This window comes from Cololabis saira, chromosome 21 (genome assembly GCF_033807715.1).
Source record: "Cololabis saira isolate AMF1-May2022 chromosome 21, fColSai1.1, whole genome shotgun sequence".
Lineage (NCBI taxonomy): Eukaryota > Metazoa > Chordata > Actinopteri > Beloniformes > Belonidae > Cololabis > Cololabis saira.
The window spans coordinates 32,779,760-32,802,022 of record NC_084607.1 but is presented as its reverse complement, the minus strand read 5'-3'; the positions used below and the strand labels follow the sequence as shown (position 1 = coordinate 32,802,022).

The window sequence follows — 22,263 nt, the reverse complement described above, 5'->3', positions numbered from 1 at the left end:
TTTACATCCAGCCGCACGCATGTGACTAAAGCCATTCAGCTGCTGGCCGGCCAGATAATGGACTTGGAGAAAAAACTCCCAAACTCACTGTTCATTGTTTTGGGGGATTTCAACAGAGCAAACCTCACCCACGAACTTCCTAAATACAGGCAGCACGCAGACTCTGGACCACTGTTACACTGTAAGTAAGGACGCATACCGCTCTGTTCCCCACACAGCTTTAGGACACTCTGACCCCTGTCTGGTTCATCTGATCCCGACCTACAGGCAGAAACTAAAAATCTCTAAGCTTGTAGTGAGGACTGTAAAGAAGTGACAGAGGATTCAAAGCGGAAACTTCAGGCCTGCTTTGCCTGCACGGACTGGAGTGTTTTTGAAGCTGCTACCACAGACTTGCATGAACTTACGGACACTGTGACGTCCTACATCAGTATTTGTGAGGACATGTGTGTGCAGACTAAGACCTTCTGCACATACAATAACAAGCCCTGGTTCACACCGAGACTCGGGAAGCTGCACCAAGCCAAGGAGGAGGCCTACAGGAGCGGTGATCGAGCCCTGTTAAAGCAGGCCAGGAACACTCTGACGAGGGAGACCAGGAGAGCAAAGAGGCGGTGCGGAGAAAGACTGCAGAGTCGCCTCTCTGCCAACCCTGACCCCTCTTCTGTGTGGAGAGGTCTGCAGAACATCACCGGGTTCAGAAGAACAACTCCACGCCCTGCAGGCAGCCTCAGGCTTGCGAACCAGCATAACAATTTTTACTGCAGGTTCGACGAACAGGACAGCAGCACAGCACTCTGTACACCACCATCACCCCTCACCCCCCCAGCTGCACCACCATCACCCCCTACACCTTCCCCGGCTGCCCGCATATTCACACTTCACCACAGCCAAACCCCCTACCTCAGCCACCCACCCAACCTCATGCCTCAAAAGCTCCACCATCATCCCAGTCCCCAAGAAACCCACGATCACAGGACTAAATGACTACAGGCCTGTCGCCCTGAAATCTGTGGTCATGAAATCCTTTGAGCGGCTGGTGTTGAGCCTCCTGAAGGACATCACAGGCTCCCTGCTCGACCCCCTGCAGTTAGCCTACCGGGCAAACAGGTCGGTGAATGACGCAGTCAACATTCGGACTGCACCACATCCTGCGTCACCTCGACACCCCAGGGACGCATGCGAGGATCCATTTCGTGGACTTCAGCTCGGCGTTCAACACCATCGATCCTGAAATCCTCCACCAGAAGCTCACCCAGCTCACAGTGCCTTCCTCCACCTGTCAGTGGATCACCAGCTTCCTGAGTGAGAGGGGGCAGCAGGTGAGGCTGGGGAGCATCACATCCAGCACCCGGACCATCAGCACTGGCACCCCCCAGGGTTGCGTCCTCTCGCCTCTCTACACCAACGACTGACCTGTCATTGTCTGACCTGACCTGCCCAAATAAACATAATCCTGATTCAGATTACTTTTATTTGCCATTTGTGTTAAACACATAGGAATTTCTCACGGTGGTAACAGTGTGCGCATTCAGAATATTATTTTGACATATAAATAACAGACGCATAACACCACCGTGAAGGAATAAACAAAAAATAAAGTGGAGGCATATACAATAAGTTATAGTCCAGTTGTAGTTTTTTTAAGTGACAGCGTGGCGAGGGGAAGAGGCTGAGTCTATGGCGGGCTTTGACAGCCTTAGATAGCCTCAGCCTCCTTCCAGAGGGGAGGACAGTGAAGATTCTGATTCTCAGGGGCAGAGTTGGATGGTTCCTAGACCCCCCCCACAGGTAAAATGAAGTTGGTATGTCCCACACCCCTGTTAATTAGTTTGAGCTTCCATCTTACTCAGATGACAAAGCAGTGGAGAGTCAAATTGTATCCTCTACCATCCTTCTGATTACACCTTTTGATTTGGCACAGTCTGTGAGTATTGTAATATTGAAATGTTTTTCTATACAGTACACTGATCATTTTGATTAGTATGTTTGTTCGATTGTCACTACATGGTGTATGATGTTGCTGTTTCTGTTGCCGTTTCACAAAAGTACTTCAACTATAGATACCTAAATTATCCTTATTGCGTCGGGGTCTTTATTGGAGTGTGTTTAGCTCGCTGTCTACACTGTGTACCGCACACACAAGGTCAGGGTAGAATAAGTGCTGACTTATGACATTTTGAGTTTGTACAGAATACATTAAACACACTATCAGTCATCTCAAGGAATTTCTATTAAAAAAATGATGATTTTGTTCTGAGGGTGGGTAGCTTTAGCCCTTCACACTTTTGTTTTGACATATTGGGATGTTTTATCTGAATGTTTCTGGCTGTCAAGAGCCGTTGATAACAGAACATGCTTAACATAGCACTCAGACATTAAACTTCATTGTTTCACTGCAAACATGACAGACAGCACTTGATTTGAACTGAAAAAGGATTTGTCCAGTCAGCAAACAGGATCTAAGTATTTTTCTCTTTCCTACAGAAACATAAAGCCAAAGAGACAAGTTACTGCTGTGATAGGAAGGATAAAGTCCTCACCACTTCACCAGGTCTGAAGGTCCAAAAGAGGATTCATACTGAAAAGAAGCTGTACACCTGTGAACAGTGTGGGGCAGCTTTTACCACATCAACTATTTTAAAGGGTCATCAGCGTATCCACACTGGAGAAAAGCCGTACAAATGTGATGAGTGTGGGATAGCTTTTGCCCGACAATGTAATCTAAGGTGTCATCAGCGTATTCACACTGGAGAGAAACCTTACAGATGTGATCAGTGTGGGGCAGCTTTTACCCAACAAGGTCATCTAAGGAGTCATCAGCGTATTCACACTGGAAATAAGCCTTACAGATGTGATCAGTGTGGGGCAGCTTTTACCCAACAAGGTGATCTAAGGAGTCATCAGCGTATTCACACTGGCGAGAAGCCTTACAGATGTGATCAGTGTGGGGCAGCTTTTACCCAACAATGTAATCTAAGGAGTCATCAGCGTATTCACACTGGAGATAAGCATTACAAATGTGATCAGTGTGGGGAAGCTTTTACCCAACAAGGTAGTCTAAGGAGTCATCAGCATATTCACACTGGACTTAAGCCTTTCAGATGTGATCAGTGTGGGGCAGCTTTCACCCGACAAAGTGATCTAAAGAGTCATCAGCGTATTCACACTGGAGAGAAGCCGTACAGATGTGATCAGTGTGGTGCAGCTTTTACCCGACAAGGTGATGTAAGGCGCCATCAGCGTATTCACACTGGATTTAAGCCTTACAGATGTGATCAGTGTGAGTCCTCTTTTACCCAACAATGTGATCTAAGACGTCATCAGCGTATTCACACTGGAGAGAAGCCGTACAGATGTGATCAGTGTGGGGCAGCTTTTACCCGACAAGGTGATCTAAGGCGTCATCAGCGTATTCACACTGGATTTAAGCCTTACAGATGTGATCAGTGTGGGGCAGCTTTTACCCAACAATGTGATCTAAGGCGTCATCAGTGTATTCACACTGGATAAAAAATTGCGATAGCTCAGTTAAAGGAACAAATTAGACATGTTGTGTTGTTCTGAGAAAAAAAGAAATCTGGAGTTTTGTTTTCAGTTTCAACTAAAAAATGTGTTTATCCTAAATTAGATTTTTCACCAGGTTTATGTTTCATGGTTATGCGTCTTGTTGCCGCCCGCAGCCCGCCCGCAGTCCATATTCAGTCCACACTCCACAAATCTTGTACAAACCTTACAAATCTTATTTAGAAAGCTGAGATTCTTGTGATTCCAGCAATATAAACCATTTCAGGATATAATCATAGCAGCTGGTACACATCGACACGACAAACAAACAAAGAAAGATTAGCGCAGATGACGCAACTTACCGGTTGAGACTCATGGAACAGTCCAGGCAAAAATATTCCCTCAAAAATGCTCTGGTTAGCTTCACAAAGGTCCATTAGATCAAATCCAGTAAAGTATTTAGTCCAAAATACCTTTTCTTATACCAGTAAATATCCACAAACAGCCGCTCTTCATCTCGAGCATCGTGGTCGGACCGCATGTTTACATCTGTAACTCCGTCCTGCACGTTTTCAGACAGGAGACCGCGATGGTAAAATGGAGCGTACACTCTACATTGATTGACAGCTCATTCCGCCATAGAGGAGCAGCCCCTGTCCCCTCCACCGACAACATAGCGAATGAGCGCCTGTATTGGGAATGACTCGCACGTCCGGCTTTTGTCATTAGAAAAACTTAGGCAATTGTAGCAATCGTCCAGAAGATGGTGCAATTCTATAGCCAGTGAAATGCTGAAAAGAACGATATAGGGTTTGTATTGTATGTTATTGTATGTAAGATTTCTGCCCATGGGACATAATTGTTATAATAAAAGTCTTTGCAAGACATAGTCTTACATGTGTAAAATACTCATTTTTTGTGGTATTGTTATCAAATTTGAACTTGCACTAGATAAGGCTTCAGGCTGTGGTCTCAATGTGTTTTGCAGCTAAAAGGTCACAGATTCACTCATCTGCAGACATCTGATTACAAAAGAAATTTCCCGGCTGAAATAAAAACCTTCTATTTCAGTGTGTTCAAACTGAGATTACTGAATTATAGTAGTAGTTACAGTGATTCTGACCGGGGGAAGGACTTCAGAGTGTTACCTTCCAAAAGAGACCCAAACCTTCTCTGTACTTCAAACGGTTCAAGAATAGCTTTCAATTTACATTGGGTATGCCTTGGATAGGTGTTTTGGGCGACTTTTACAGGAGTGGGAACAAGTAAAAAAGTTTCTTGTTTGGCTTGCCATTTTTTTTTTTTTTTTTTTTTTTTTATTTATTTATTTATGTATTTTTTTCATCATTACATTACAACTTTTGGTTATTTTTTGTTTATCCCCAAAAAAGGTTTGTTTTGTTGGACACGAGAATAACTGGTGCCATGTTTTTGCCTTTAAATATGTTTAAAGGTATGAAAACATTAAAGTGTTATAATTGCATACATTGTCTATATTTCATTACTTTATATACTATCTATGTATATATATATATATATATATATATGTGTGTGTGTATATATATATATATATATATATATATATACATATACATTTGCAAAAAATGCTAAAAACCAAATGCTCAAAAATTTAAAACCAAAATAGACCGAAAATGGAACAAATAAAAACGGAATGTGGGAAAAAATAAAACCGATTTCATCCGTCTCTGTTTGCTGCCCTGGATCTGTTTGGTAATTCTGCCACACATGATGTTTCTGAAAGCAGTTCTATCAGCATTCTGGGATCTTATTGGTCCTTACAGCATCATTAAAACAAATCTGATGAGTCACAGGATTATTTGTCTCACAAAAAAATGCTTGCTCCCTTGGTCACAATCTGAGACGAGTCTGCAAATGATGTTTGCCCTCGGTCGGCGAGGCAAATCGACGCAGAGCCTACGGCGTAGGTTACGTAGCCTACGGCGTAGGTTACGTAGCCTACGGCGTAACCTAACAGCCTTTACTCAGGCGCGATCTTCGCGAACAACGGACAAAAAAGGGATTATGTACATTCACTGAGTGAATATTATGAAAGTAAAATATATATTTCTCGCTAGAAATGTAATCAAAACGCATTTTTATGCAGAAACTAACTCCAAAATATTGATTTATTCACTAAAAAATAAGAAATGTCCGCCATGTTTTTTTTTTTTTTGATTCAGTCCGCAAATGACGACGAAAAGCATTCTGGGAAATTTTTATAACTCCTCGCTCGCGAAGTCAGCATCTGAAATCCCTCGCTGTGAAGGGGCTATTCTCAGCCCCTAGCCCTCGTTATGCCCACTCCCCCTAGGTGGAAAGAGGAATTGGGACACCATTACCCTTGCGCAAAATTTAGGGGGAGGGATCAAAACGAGGGCGAGGGTATTGGGACGCACCCTAAGAATCGGAATCGAATCGATTCTTGACATCAAGCTACCAGCACCTTCCCCTGACATGACCCACAACGGGTTCAACATAGAAATGGATCCAGTACAATCAAACATTGAATATTTGCTGCCCAGTAATACTAGTGGAAATTAGGCAGAGCCATTCCCCCCACCTGCTTAGGTCTTTGGAGAAACGCTTCTTGTATCTGTGGGTGTTTACCATTCCAAATAGGGACGAAATCAAAAAGGAAGAAAAATCCAAGGCACTCTTCTGCAAATATAAAAAGCCTTTATTTAAATTGGCTATGTAGAAAAAGATTAAAAAAGTGGGTTACAGCCCACACGTTTCGGCCACAGCCTTCCTCAGGGTGTAACACTCAATGCATTGATTCTCCTTAAATGGGATGATTGAAAACACCTGGGCAGGTGGGAGGACAAATACAAAACAGATAATGGCCCGGTTTCCCAGATCAGTTAAGTAGCTCTTAACAGCAAAAGACTTCTTTCAAACCTTCTTAAGGAGCCTGTGAAAGAAAAACGCGTTTCCCAGAGTCGCTCTTAGCTTAAGTATCTCTTTCATTAAGAAGGAAATGTAAGATGCTGCTGACCCAGTCTTTACAACCATCTTAGTGAACAAAGACTCACAGATCCAGGCGCGTCAGGCAAATCAATATCACACCAAGGAATGAGATATTAAAACAATGCACACCGCACAAACTTTGATCTATTTTATACTTTAGATTTATATTGTTTAGCATTCATTGGTGACAACAAAGGAAAAAAAAAGAAAAATAAGGAATAACAAGTGTGTTCCTGTATATGCTTTATGCATTACGCACAAATAAAACAATTATCATGACTATCATTTATCACACGTGTGAGATACCATGGCTGCTATACAGCATATTCTTGCTGCAAATCAACCGCGTCGCCGTGCGCGAAGCAGAGCGGTTTATATGTGCGTCAGCACTTCAATCCCCTGGACGTGCTGTCGGACCGGGCTGTCCAGATGAGGTACCGGCTTCCACGGGCTGAGATACAACGCCTCATCACGTTGGTGTCTCCACATATCCGGAGGGAAACCCGGTGCAATTTGGCTCTGAGCCCGGAGGTCCAGTTACTGGCTGCACTGCGTTTTTACGCAGTGGGGAGCTTCCTGGAGGTGGTGGGGGACGGCACTGGACTGAGCAAGGCATCGGTGTCACGGAGTGTGGCAGCCGTGACACCGATCCTCCTGCCATGCCCGAGCGCACCTACATGTGTGATGACAGGGAATTAGTGCATTGACGAGCAGCGCTGCGTGTCTCCACCAGTGTTGTGCTAGTTACTGAGAAATAGTAACTAGTTACCATTACTAGTTACTTCATTAAAAAGTAACTCAGTTACTTAGACCAAAAAGTAATGCGTTACTATGAAAAGTAACTTTTTAGTTACTTTAAATAAAAACATTATTTTAAATGCTCCCATTTCATGGCTCTCTAGCCTTCATTTCAGCAGGTACTGTATAGATTTGCATTGTGCATCGTGTTCTGCATTTTAAACAGTCTCCCCGCTTCTTCACTTCCTGTGTCAATAACGTTGGTTGCTTAGCAACAAGCTGAGAACGGCCAATGAGCTTCAGCAGCAGCAGCTCAAGAACAGGAGCCTTTGATGAAACGTTCATTACAGTCTCAAATATAACCAATGGTGGCATGTCGGTTTATAAGAATCTTTTTGCCCAGAAGAAAAAAGAGAGAAAACAACGACCCATAACTATTTTCTTCTCTCGAAAAAACACACCTGCACCGCGGCTTTAGGAGAAAAAGACGCTGCAGAGTAGAGATGCAGCGGCTCAGAAGAGCAGTGGAATACGTGCGAGGCGGTGCTGATCTCTGCTATTTGAAGCCTTCTATAATAATTGTAAAAAGAATTTCACTTATCACGGGTTCTTTTTGGAACATAACCCCTGCGAAAAACCAGGGATTGCTGTAAATCCACATTGTGAAACTTGCCTTCTCTTGGCTCATGACCAGGGGCGGAGCAGGGGTCCCAGCCTAGGGGGGGCGAAGCATTCTAGATGGGCCCTTGTGGCCTAAACATCCCTGTTAGAACATAATCGCTAAAAATGCCACAGATCAGGCCCAACCAACCACAATTCCAACAGCAGCAGCGACACGGTCAGAACCATTCAAATGAGGTTTCAGCACCATGGATTTACCAGTCATTATGTCAAACCTAATTATAAGCCTAATGCAGACTTTAAGATATAACTATCAAACTGGAGATAAAAATCTAATGACATCCAGTGATGTCTATGGAAGCTCATTTCCGCCAGTAAAACAAAAAAATAAGATGAAATCTTAGCCTTAAAAATAAAAATATCCCCACGGTAAGTCATAATTATGAGAAAAAGTCATCATTTCGACTTTCTATCTCATAATTTCGACTTTTTCATCTCATCAGCCGGTTCTTCACCTTATTTGCACTTATCAACGGCGAAGTCCCTCTGGATTGAGAGCAAGGTGAGGTTGCCAGGTTGGGCAGGTTTCAGCCCAATTGGGCTAAAAAAATATATATTTGGGCTGCTTTTCCTGGGTTTTACTAAATATTTAGGAGAAATTATTAACAAAAAAAAGTTTCCATTATGGCAGAGAAAAGTAGAAACTTACACAATAAACTCACTGATATATTTGCTTTAATCTGCTCCATTTTATTGTAGTTTTTGTTTGGAGCCTGAACTTTTTTTGGGGTTATTTAGTAATGTGAAGATGAAATGTAGGTATTACGAATTTAATAATTTATGGTTTTAACAAGAGAATGTAAGATTCGGGCTGGTTTTTCATTATTTCGGTGGGTTTTACGTTGCATTTGGGCTGGAACCTGTCAGATGTGGCAACCTCAACCGCAGCACTGGATTTAATGACTCGTCTTTTTGGTCACAATAAACTTGCTCTCATCAACGGCGATGTCCCTCTGGATTGAGAGGAAGGTGAGGTTTGGTAGTCTGGCCCCATCCATGCAGCCCGGAGAGAGTTTTTAATCAACTTCAGCTGCTGAAACTCAGCATGAGTTTAGGCTCTGATGCGACAACTGGCTCGACGCATTGCTACGGCGTAGGGTACGCGACGACGCGCACCCTACGCCGTAGGTTCTGTGTTGTTGTAACGCGGAACCATAAATCAGCCTTAAACAGATGCGTCTGCGAACCCGTGCATGACAGGCAGACACACACGGGGAGAAGGGACTATTTGTTTCATTTTTATTTTTTAAACAACTTTATCCTTATGAACGCAAGTGTTATACAGTCCAACTTTCCTTATTTTATTCAGAACACTTTTTTTTTTTTTTCCTCTTCGGAGTGGGCCCCCCCGGAGCAGTGGGCCCGGGGCGGCCGCCCCCCCTGCCCCCCCGCCTGCTCCGCTACAGCTCATGACCATCATGTTTTTGAACGCACACACACTACGTTTCCACCGGTCTCCGCATGCGGGGGGAAAAAAAGCTTCACTGTAGCCAGAAATAACGCACCGTTTGGTAACGGTAATTGCGTGACTGAATTTAAAAAGTAATGCGTTAGAGTATTAGTTACCGCAAAGCTAACGGCGTTACTGTAACCCGTTACTAAATAACGTGTTAGTCCCAACACTGGTCTCCACACCCGCTGTGTCTCCAAACATCCGCAAATACAACGTTGATGAATGCAAGATTCTAGTCAGATACTAGTCAGGAGGCTACAATGTGGTCCTATATGCTGAATGATCGTTAAGTTAATTTCTCCTTTTTTCCGTCTTTGACATTTAATAAAAACAATACATTTCCTCATTATTCTCTTACCAAGACTACTTCTTATTTAGTTGCAGTCTTGTTTTCATCATGAAAAAGGGTCATTGAAGTATATTTATCATCTTAGTTTTTCATTATAACACACATAACGCGCAGGCAGCAGGGAATTAGTGCGTTAGGTAGCAGTGCTGCGTGTGAAAATGCGCTGATGGTGATCGGTGATCGATTTGCCTGGCATCGATTGATTTGGTTTCAGAACCGTGGTGGTGGACAGCTCCTCCAAAGAGCTTCTAAAAGAGCGAAACTAAAGAGCTGTCCTGAGAACGGTGTTAAGAAGTCATCTGGGAAACACCCGTATCTTAGGGTCCCTTCTTAGTTAAAACCTTCTTTGAACCTTAAATCCTTAAAGGGGACATATTATGGCATTAAGGGCCTGATTTACTAAAGGTTTTCGTGTGTAAAATCGTGTGCAAACTTGACAGCACCCGCAAACCAAAGTGCGAGCTGATCTACTAACAGCGTGCAAAGAGGACTGCGCCTCTCAAATGCGCAAAATAGCACACGCAATTCATTTAGTACTTTTGCCCTGATGAATAATCAATATGGGGCGTACCCGCCAGAAATCGCTAAATACTGGGAGGGGAAAATGCAAATAGGTCCATTTACCACACGCAATGAGATTTACCAAGCCTGAAAGTAATTGCGGGGATTGTGATTGCGTCTGTATTTAATACGTTCGAAAGGAAGGTGCTAATCTCCACATGCAAAAGGAGAAATATTTTATTTGAATGTTAAATCGAGTATTATTCAGCAAAAGGTTGCCACAGGAGGCACATTCATTTTTTTATTTGTGATAATAAATAAATCGCGTGTTTTCATGGAGAAAAAAGTGTTTCTCATTGTGCGCCTATACTTGTTCTGCAGTTGTCAGACCCCGGTGTTGTGCCGTATTCAGCACCCCTGCCATGAAAAGCACCCCCTCGTCTGACAAAAATGATATTCACATTCCGTGTCACGTTCTGTTTAGCGTCCAGTTTTGTGTTAATGATTCATGTTTAAATGCGCTCATGGATTCCACAATAGTCATACTTTCCCACAATCACAGTCACAGATAACAAAAATCGGGTAAATGTATATTGATGTCATTAATTAATAGCCTGCTTACTGTGTTGTCTTCCATAATATTTGTAAATATATATAATATAAACTCCTAAGTATGTGTTTGTGTGAGTGTGTATATATAAATATATTGAAGTGTCAGTGTGTTGTTTTTTTTCTTGGTCTACTTATCATTGAATATACGAGGGGGTGCTTTTCACGGCAGGGGTGCTGAATACGGCACAATAATTTGCCTCTTCCACTAATATCTCTAACTCCAACTCGTCAAATTTCATTTTGCGCTTGCGACTATATCCTGCTTTCCATCCAGATTCTCCATGGCGCAAAGTTTGCGCCGCAAACCGTAAGACACGCAACACCTCATTTAAATACTGAGGTTTGCACCTGTTATCAATTGCGCACGCAATCTTAGTTGATCACCCGCAAAACACACAACAGCAGCACGCGCAAACTTTTTCAGTGCACACGCAATTTAGTACTCTTTATTTAGGATCTTAGTAAATCGGGCCCTAAATGTATATTTTAAACAGGCCTTGAATGTCTTAAAAACAATCTAAAGCTTGTTTTTTCTACATAAATCAGAAATTCAGTCTCTGGGCCATGTTTTTATTTTTTCCGCTTCTAAAGCCTTTTTCTGTGCTTCATTTTCAGGGCGGGGGGGGCTATGATAATGAGTCTCTGCGCTGATTGGCTGCTTGAATGACGTGTAGGAGGGGAGGAGAATAAGCCTTGCTCCGGCCAGAGCCGGCCATGGTACACAAAATGTGTCCCATGCGAGAAGCTTCTGCGACAAAATCAATTCCATGGCTTTATTTTTTTTGTATTAGACTGTCCTAACTGGCCGCGAGTTTAACAGTTTCAGTGTGGACAGAGAGCGTCCGATGTCACGCAGCTCGACCTGATAGTCGGATGCTCTCATTCAGTTACACGCTGTAAACGGATCTTAAAGCCTGATTTACGGTTCTGCGTTCTGTAGGGCGGGGGTCATAGACCTTGCAGAAATTCATGGGATTTTGTCTCCCCTCTGCTGGCAGGGTGAGGGGAGACCACTTTATATATGTTAAAACAAGAAAAAACGTGTTTTTCATAATATGTCCCCTTTAAGAGAGGTTGGATCTGGGAAACCCGGCCAATGTCCTGAGTGCTACGCGCGGACTAGTGGTGTGAAGGCTGTATTGCTACTGTAGCCTGGCGTGAGCCTGTGAGCCTGAGCTCAGGGCAAAGGAAACGTGATGATACAGACAAACCTTTTTACCCACAGATCCATTTACAGATTTGCCACGGCAGAAGTGTGTCAAAATCCACGTGTACAAAGACAGCCAATCGAGAGCTCCCGCCTGAGTTGTAACTGTAGACAGACATTTACAGATCTCAGTACGCATTTTTTTACACACACATAAATGTGAATACAGACACACAAATCTTTTTACACACACACAAATGTGAATACAGACACACAAATCTTTTTACACTCACACAAATGTGAATACAGACACACAAATCTTTTTACGCACACACAAATGTGAATACACACAAATCTTTTTACGCACACACAAATGTGAATACAGACAAATGTGAATACACACAAATCTTATTACACACACACAGATTGAGATACGCACACACAAATAATATTGGAACAATAATACCCCCATAGCGTAATTCCAGAAGGCATTGTGGGAAGGGCAAAAAGATACCTTTTACAAATATTACTGACAGCTGCACTTAAATGCATTACAATCAAATGGTTAAATTCAGACCCCCCAACATATAGCATGTGGATCTTGAAGGTCTGGGAAATTGATCAGATGGAACAAATAACCTATTCTCTGAGACTTTGAAAAGATACATTTATTAAGAGGTGGAGCCCTGCTGTGCCGGTACTGATGCAGTGAGGTGTTTGAAAGGCACATTCTGAATCTCACATACAGTACTCTTGTTCCTCTACCTTCCACCTCATAGATCCATACACGTTAACATCCGCATCATTACATATATCCACACTACTCCCTTCCCTGACTCTATTCCCTCCCCTAACACTTAGTTATGTAACTATCTTTATTTTCATATCTTAGCTTATTACTTGCTTTTTTCGGCTCCTATATTTTTTTTTTCTATTTCGTTAATTACCATTTATTCTGATTATTTAACACTTTTTTCTAGCATTTTTTTTTTTTAATCAAGCTGTGTATAACATGGTTACAGATGTAAAACTGAAAACAGTAAGCAAACGATATATTTGATTGTATTATGTTGCCGATACTGAAATAAAAACTAAGTTAAAAAAAAATAAAATAAACCCACAACCCTTTTCACTGAAAGCAACACAAAGCAAAGAACAACAATACCCATAATGCAAAGCAGCTTAAATCGGAAGAAATTCTCCCAAATAAATAATTTTTTCCAGGCCTCAACTTCTGACAGGAGTGGTTTTTTTTATTTGTTTTACTTGTTTTTGCAAGTTCCTTGTTAAGATGAGCGGTTTTTAATGGATAATTATCCTCATTATCATATTCAAATATATCTATTGAGGGAGGAGATAGCGGGTAGTGTTATGCTCAGCTTGTTAACAGAAGTCACGGGACAGACCATTTCCTGAGGGTATTTAGGGGGGGTTGTCCGCTCTGTTAAAACAGTTGACTATTGTCCAGTTGTCCAATAGTTCCTGTTGTCCAGAGGGGGCCTCATTTGACCCCTTTGACCTTCGTGGTTCTTAAGACTTTACCCTGACTGTTGGTTATCACATGTTAACAGATGAAAGGGCAGCCCTTCCTGATTTTGGGCTGTCCAAACAACTATCCCATTGTTAGTTGACCATCTGATGACAACAATAACACCTTGACCATTTAAGGATTCTTAAAAGGATGTCTGTTGCTCTGCACAACACAGATAAGTTACTTACTAACTGAAAAGTCATAAGGTGTGACTTTTCAACGATCATCTGATCTGTGTGACCATCTGTTTCCTGTTTTTGTTCATTGTCCATCTATACATTCACTGTTCCAAATATGGTAATTTTCCTGTTTTAAATCTCAATAAAAGGGCAAATGCACTGAGGGAATGTCGAAGCACTATCAGCAGCATTCACTAGAGAGTCTTCGTTGCTCTGAAGGCTGTGACTTTGCTTCCCTCTTGCAAGAGCGCATTTTAAAAACTCATTTCCAAGTCTTTGGTGTTTTTCTTTGTTAAAAGCTGGGTTTGATGTTGATTAAGACCTAACACATTCAAAATCATTTAACTTCTTTTCACATATGCCTATCAATACTGGAACAAATGAATAATATAATAAATAATCAAGTCCTGCGAAAACACATTCATTAATATAGTAGATGATTCAGATCATTAATCAAATAAAGGCAAAAAATCCAAAAAGGGTCCCCAGATAAGGTCAAAGTTTCTAGGTTTTTTTCTAACGGAATACAGTGTTTTTTCAATTCAATTTTTCAATTCAATTTTATTCATATAGCGTCTAATACAACAGATGTTGTCTCTAGACGCTTTCCAGAGATCCAGAACATGAACATAAACATAAACCCCCGAGCAATTATTACATAAACAATGGCAGGAAAAAACTCCCATAGTGGGAGAAAAGCCTTAAGCCAAACAGTGGCAAGGAAAAACTCCCCTTTAGGAGGGAAGAATCGTTGAGCAGGACCAGGCTCATAAGGGGGGACCCTCCTGCCGACGGCCAGACTGGGGGAGTCGGGGACGTCAGCAGCACACAGCAGGCATGTGGAAGCAGCAGCGGGATGACCAGAGGTGGGGGGGCGCAGGCAGGTGGAAGCAGCAACGGGATGATCAGAGGGGGGGGGGGGGGCGTCAGCAGCAGACAGCAGACATCCACGTAGGCAGGTGGAAGCAGCAATGGGATGACTGGGGACGGGGGACTGGGACCGCAGCTCCCGAGGCTCCGGCCTGCAAACATGCACAAAAGAGAAAAAGGCGGGGCCGGCACAAGAAACTACAGGAGCGATGGACAAAAACGATAGCTATGAGATATTTATAATAAATAAAAATGGAAATGGAGAAGAGAGAAAGGGAAAAGGAGAGGAGAAGAAGGGTGAGAGGCACCGCCCAGCGGATCATGTCGGTGCCCCCCTGCAGCATAGGCCTATAGCAGCATATCTACCACGCAGCTATATTTGAGACTAACTATTATAGTCTTGTACGTGTTTCACGTGATCAGTTCAGGTAAAAACGGCAGTCAAACCAGCAAAATCTCATTTTGCTGGATGAAATATATTAATTCCTGATAAAATAAGTTTGTTAGTGCACAGCTCTGCTCCTGTATGCATGTGAATCAGTGTACGTGTCTACATGAAAGTACAATTGAGAGTTCTCGCTTCGGGGAATCCCGGTGTGTGATTGGACGACGCCTCGGCGTCGCCGCTGCTCATTTGCATAAAGTTCAGATTTTTCAACTTTAAATTGACGCGCCGCGCCCGCCGCTCCGCCGCCTCTCGACGCCCGTTTTTCATAGACAATGAATGGCAGCCAGACGCCTATGACGCCTGTGACGCTTTCAGTGTGAACGCAGGGTAACACACTAGAGTTTTTTGTTTTTTTCTGGAGTACTATATGATGCAAGTTCATTGATCCACTGTTTGGGTGCTGGGGTTTTTTCTGATTTCCAGTTTTTTAGAATACAATTTTTTGTAACGGTGCGTGATTGTGTGTCTGTGTCGGTGAGAATGCGGTATGGAAGGGTCCTGCCATGGAGGATTCGGGCCTCCATTGGCAGGACATCAAAACTTAATAATTTATCATTATTATATTATACAAAGATGGTTATTATTATTATTATTATTATTATTATTATTATTATTATTGGTAGTAGTAGTGTTAGTATTATTAGTATTATTATTATGTATAGTATATCATATTATTATTAGTATAGATATCGGATAGGTGAATGGATGAATGAATGGGATGCCTGGGTCTGGGGCCCTCCGTTGTCGGGCCTGCACGGGTTCCCTCTCTCCGGGCCCGTCTCCGGTCCCCCCCGCTGCCTCTGCGGCGGGGCGCCCCTCTGGTCTTGGAGGGCCACTTCATGGGGGGCGGGTGCGGCTCTGTCTCTCCGGGCAGGCTGGCCCCCTGCCGGGTGGGGGTCGTTGGCCTGAAGGTTGAGGGCCTCCTGGCCGCGTGTCCGGCCCGGACCGGGTGGCCGGGGATTGCCTGGGTCGCGATCCGCTGCCGCGGGATCCCTGGCTGCTTCTTCCCGCGCCGTGGGGACCCCCCCCCCCCCCCCCTCGGCCGCCGCTGGGGGGGGGTCCTCGCAGGCGGTGGGTTGCCTCCCTCCTACTTCTCCCCTCTGTGGGGTTGCCGGTGGCCTGGGTTCCGGGCTCTTCCGTGTCGGCCTCTGGTCTCGCGGGTGGCGGGGGTTGCTCCCCCCCCTCCCCCACTGTAGATACACTTCAGGTGGAACTTTGTTTGGTTTATTACACACACACACACACACACACACACACACACACACACACACATAGTCACTTAGTCACACGCATATACACAAACACACACACACACACACACACACACACACATGATCATATACATACACACACACACACATAGACATACACACTGGCTTGTTCACCTGCATGCTGGCTCTCTAGTTTTTGGGTTTAGGTAGCGGTAGTGATAGCTTAGCTCAGACTGCAATCAGATCTCAAGATTTAGGTCGATTGCTGTTATTGTTCTGGTTGGCTCCGTGCCGGTTTCGTGCTTTGTTTGTGTTTTTTGTTGCAGATTTCCAGTGCTTGACGTGTGTTTCCGTGTGTTCCTGCTTCCTGGATTGGCAGTGGATGTCGTCCTGAAAATCACATTGTATGATTTTTAAGTAATTCATTTGCATTTTAATGCATGACATAAGTATTTGATACATCAGAAAAACAGAACTTAATATTTGGTACAGAAACCTTTGTTTGCAATTACAGAGATCAGACGTTTCCTGTAGTTCTTGACCAGGTTTGCACACACTGCAGCAGGGATTTTGGCCCACTCCTCCATACAGATCTTCTCCAGATCCTTCAGGTTTCGGGGCTGTCGCTGGGCAAGACGGACTTTCAGCTCCCTCCAAAGATTTTCTATTGGGTTCAGGTCTGGAGACTGGCTAGGCCACTCCAGGACCTTGAAATGCTTCTTACGGAGCCACTCCTTAGTTGCCCTGGCTGTGTGTTTCGGGTCGTTGTCATGCTGGAAGACCCAGCCACGACCCATCTTCAATGCTCTTACTGAGGGAAGGAGGTTGTTGGCCAAGATCTCGCGATACATGGCCCCATCCATCCTCCCCTCAATACGGTGCAGTCGTCCTGTCCCCTTTGCAGAAAAGCATCCCCAAAGAATGATGTTTCCACCTCCATGCTTCACGGTTGGGATGGTGTTCTTGGGGTTGTACTCATTCTTCTTCTTCCTCCAAACACGGCGAATGGAGTTTAGACCAAAAAGCTCTATTTTAGTCTCATCAGACCACATGACCTTCTCCCATTCCTCCTCTGGATCATCCAGATGGTCATTGGCAAACTTCAGACGGGCCTTGACATGCACTGGCTTGAGCAGGGGGACCTTGCGTGCGCTGCAGGATTTTAATCCATGACGGCGTAGTGTGTTACTAATGGTTTTCTTTGAGACTGTGGTCCCAGCTCTCTTCAGGTCATTGACCAGGTCCTGCCGTGTAGTTCTGGGCTGATCCCTCACCTTCCTCATGATCATTGATGCCCCACGAGGTGAGATTTTGCATGGAGCCCCAGACCGAGGGAGATGGACCGTCATCTTGAACTTCTTCCATTTTCTAATAATTGCGCCAACAGTTGTTGCCTTCTCAACAAGCTGCTTGCCTATTGTCCTGTAGCCCATCCCAGCCTTGTGCAGGTCTACAATTTTTTCCCGTATGTCCTTACACAGCTCTCTGGTCTTGGCCATTGTGGAGAGGTTGGAGTTTGTTTGATTGAGTGTGTGGACAGGTGTCTTTTATACAGGTAACGAGTTCAAACAGGTGCAGTTAATACAGGTAATGAGTGGAGAACAGGAGGGCTTCTTAAAGAAGAACTAACAGGTCTGTGAGAGCCGGAAGTCTTACTGGTTGACAGGTGATCAAATACTTATGTCATGCAATAAAATGCAAATTAATTACTTAAAAATCATACAATGTGATTTTCTGGATTTTTTTTTTTAGATTCCATCACTCACAGTTGAAGAGTACCTATGATAAAAATTACAGACTTCTACATGCTTTTCAAGTGGGAAAACCTGCAAAATCGGCAGTGTATCAAATACTTGTTCTCCCCACTGTAGATGTAATTTTGTTATCAAGCAAATGCTTTTCCAATGGAGATGTTACAGGTTTATTGGGGAACATGTCAAGCGATTGATTTTTGATCCAGTCTCTTATTTGAAAATACTTGAATAAATGATGTGTTGATAAGTCAAATAGTTCAGATAGTTGAGAAAAACTGGCTAATAAACCATTAATATATAAATCATCAATTGTTTTAATACCTTTCTCAGTCCAACTTTGTAAAGTTCTATCAGCTATATGAGTTCGAAATGTTAGGATTGTTGATAAGAGGAGTATTCAAAAGTAAACATGTATTTAAGTTCAATAATGTGTGAGAGTCCTGCCAGGCGCAAAATGTGGTTCAATAGCAAGTTCAAACAACCCAGGTGAGTTCGAACATCCCTGCCTACATCCTCGAAAAGGCGTCTGACAGAAATCCATTGGTTGCAATCTGAGCGTTAGGGGGATTGAAAAGTGTTTTTATATATTATATAAATCTATCACCAAAATGCTTAGTCCTAAGGGTCAGCAAAAGGAAATATGGTTCTATTCTGTCGAACGCCTTCTCAGCATCCATAGACACAATTACCATGGGCTGTTGTCGTTTCTGTGCAGCATCTATTATGTGAAACAATCTGCGCACATCTGCTCCCTGTCTGTTTTTGACAAATCCAGTTTGATCTGGATGGATTATTTTAGGAATTACTCTCTCTAGTCTTAAAGAGATTATTTTAGATAAGATTTTATAATCAGAATTAAGCAAGCTAAGAGGTCTGTAGGAGCCACATTTCTGCTTGTCTTTACCTGGTTTAGGCAGTAATATTATTGTCGCAACCTCCAGTGACTGTGGCAGCACTTGATTATCTAATGCTTCCTTAATCATATTAGTAAGAGGGGCCAGGAGTTTTTTTGAAAATGTTTTGTAATATTCAATCGGGAATACATCCGGTCCAGGTGCCTTGTTGTTCTGTAATGAGTTAATACCACAAAGCAAATCAAGAGTCATTGATAACAGAACATGCTTAACATAGCACTCAGACATAAAACTCTTCATTGTTTCACTGCGAACATGACAGACAGCACTTGACTTGAACTGAAAAAGGATTTGTCCGGTCAGCCAACAACAGGATCTAAGTCTTTTTCTCTTTCCTTACAGAAACATAAAGCCAAAGAGAGAACCACAAGTTACTGCTGTGATAGGAGGGTTAAAGTCCTCACCACTTCACCAGGTCTGAAGGTCCTAAAGAGGATTCATACTGAAGAGAAGCTGTACAGCTGTGCACAGTGTGGGAAAGCTTTTACCACATCAAGTATTTTCAAGTGTCATCAGCGTATCCACACTGGAGAAAAGCCGTACAAATGTGATCAGTGTGATGCAGCTTTTACCCATCAAGGTAGTCTAAAGCATCATCAGCGTATTCACACTGGAGAAAAGCCGTACAAATGTGATCAGTGTGGGGCAGCTTTTGCCCAACAAGGTCATCTAAGGAGTCATCAGCGTATTCACACTGGAGAGAAACCTTACAGATGTGATCAGTGTGGGGCAGCTTTTACCCGACAAGGTAATCTAAGGCGTCATCAGAGTATTCACACTGGATTTAAGCCTTACAGATGTGATCAGTGTGAGGCAGCTTTTACCCGACAAGGTGACCTAAGGAGTCATCAGCGTATTCACACTGGAGAAAAGCCATACAAATGTGATCAGTGTGGGGCAGCTTTTACCCGACAAGGTGACCTAAGGAGTCATCAGCGTATTCACACTGGAGAAAAGCCGTACAAATGTGATCAGTGTGGGGCAGCTTTTACCCGACAAGGTGACCTAAGGAGTCATCAGCGTATTCACACTGGAGAAAAGCCATACAAATGTGATCAGTGTGGGGCAGCTTTTACCCGACAAGGCGTTCTAAGGAGTCATCAGCGTATTCACACTGGAGAAAAGCCGTATAAATGTGATCAGTGTGGGGCAGCTTTTACCCGACAAGGTGATCTAAGGAGTCATCAGCGTATTCACACTGGATTTAAGTCTTACAGATGTGATCAGTGTGAGGCAGCTTTTACCCAACAAGGTAGTCTAAGGAATCATCAGCGTATTCACACTGGATAAAAAATTGTCTGTGATGCACAAGTTCCCACATATGGCATGAGTTTGGGTGGAAATGTCTGATACGATTCTTTATCACACCAAAACAAAAAAGCATATATGGATGAGAGTAATACCAGATGTTGGAGACAGTGCGGGCTTCAGGGAGCTAACCACTGGCATGTTTTCTGGGAATGCCCAGTGATACAACCCTTTTGGAAAGAGCTTCACAGGACACTAAAACATATACTTAATGCTGATCTGACTCACAAGTTCTCTGTAAGTTTTTTAGGAAGGACTGATTTCCCGATAGGACGGTCAGATGAATATCAATTCGATATTTTGATAACTGCTGCTAAAAAAGCGCTCACGAGACATTGGTGGCCACAATACAGGAGTGGATAATTAATGATATATATATGATGGAAAAGATTACATTTGCCTCCGTCTCCAGAAAGATATATTTGTGAAATTGTGGACGAAATGGGTTGTATATGTGAAGCCTTTGCGCCCAGAATTTGTGGAGGTATTGAACAGGTAAAACTGGTTTTGTTTTTCTCCTCCTTCTCCTTCACATTTTTGAATGATCTGAAGACAGACACCAATACTATCGTATCGTTATCATTATTTTCTCATTGTCCACCCAACTGAGAATCATGTTATTTTTCTTCTGTATGGAGGTTTTATGTTTATAGTCTGTCTCTCCCCGATTGTATGTATTGTAAACTTCCCTCCTAAAGGGGAGTTTTTCCTTGCCACTGTTTGGCTTAAGGCTTTTCTCCCACTATGGGAGTTTTTACCTGCCATTGTTTATATAATAATTGCTCGGGGGTTTATGTTTATGTTTGGGTTCATGTTCATGTTGTGGATCTCTGGAAAGCGTCTAGAGACAACATCTGTTGTATTAGACGCTATATAAATAAAATTGAATTGAATTGTATAGAGTTCTGTGTAGTTTTTGTTTTTTCTTTCTTTTCCTTTTTCTTTTCTTTTTCCTTTTTTTAATATGTTTACTTAAAATGAAAAAACTGGAATACGGATAAGAATATTACTGCTTTTACTTTGTACTATGTACTGCCATACCTAAATAAAGAATTCAAAAAGAATTGTGATCAGTGTGGGGCAGCTTTTGCTCTGAGAGCTCAGTTAAAGGTACCAATTTAAACATGTTGTGTTCTGAGAAAAAAAGAAATCTGGAGTTCAGTTTCAACTGAAAAATGTGTTTATCTTAAAGCGACACTACGTAACTTTTCCACCTTAATATCATATTTCCAGAGTCATTGTGATGGTATATCAACTTCCAACAGGTTTAATGACACCTCTGTCATGGTCTGAGGGCTCTGTATCGCCTTCACTGGCACTATGTAATTTTGAGGAGCATGGTAGGAACCCTGCCACACTAAAAAACTACAAATCTTTACGACTTTGACTGCTTTACGGCATACGTCACTTCCCCCTCCTTCCCGATTCGCAGTCGAGACGAAAATGGGCGGGGCTTGGAGCGCAGCTCCGCAGAAGCTGCGTTGTGGCTGCAGCAGCTCCACACAACAGACGTAGGGAAAAGATCCTAATGGTTTAACTTTTCACCGCTTTCCTGCTCGGAGGCAGAACCACGGAGGCCAAGTATCTGATATAACAAAGTAAAAGAGTGAAAGAGGCTCGCTTGGATCGCGGCTGTAACGACCAAACACCTTCCACACAGTAAAGCCTGAATTATGGTTCTGCGTTAAATCGACGCAGACCTACGGCGTAGGGTACGTGGCGACGCACAACGTACGGTGCGTGTCGACGCGTACCCTACGCCGTAGGCTCTGCGTCGATTTAACGCAGAACCATAAATCAGCCTTAAAACACAAACACTCACACAGACCGGGTCGGATCAAAACACGGGTTTTATTCCCCACTTCGCCAGCTAAACGCAGTTGCTGGCCAGCTCTCTGCGGTGCAATTAACCCCAATCTTCAGATAAAACTAGTTTGTTGAGGAAAAAATATTAACTCTTATTTGTAGCTGCAGAGGAAAAAAATAATCTCACGAGGAAAACAAAAATATTGCTCACGCCTCGGAGCCTCTTCAACATAATATAGCAGTCAAAAAAAAAGAAAAGAGAAGTA

The 22,263-nt window shown here is 43.1% G+C and overlaps 1 protein-coding gene across 3 annotated transcripts in view; it reads left to right on the top strand.

Moving 5' to 3' along the window:
• The window catches only part of LOC133422187 (zinc finger protein 239-like), a 31,073-nt gene extending 9,850 nt beyond the window's left edge, over positions 1–21,223 (top strand). For 2 of the 3 annotated variants that reach the window (XM_061712129.1, XM_061712130.1), the window contains exon 3: positions 2,488–4,793. In XM_061712129.1, coding sequence (XP_061568113.1) covers positions 2,488–3,513 — 1,026 coding nt within the window. In that variant the 3' untranslated portion in view covers positions 3,514–4,793. Of the gene's footprint in view, positions 1–2,487; positions 4,794–19,225 lie in introns of those variants that run through there. The other variant, XM_061712131.1, reaches the window with a different exon arrangement.
• Positions 21,224–22,263: the final 1,040 nt, after the last annotated feature.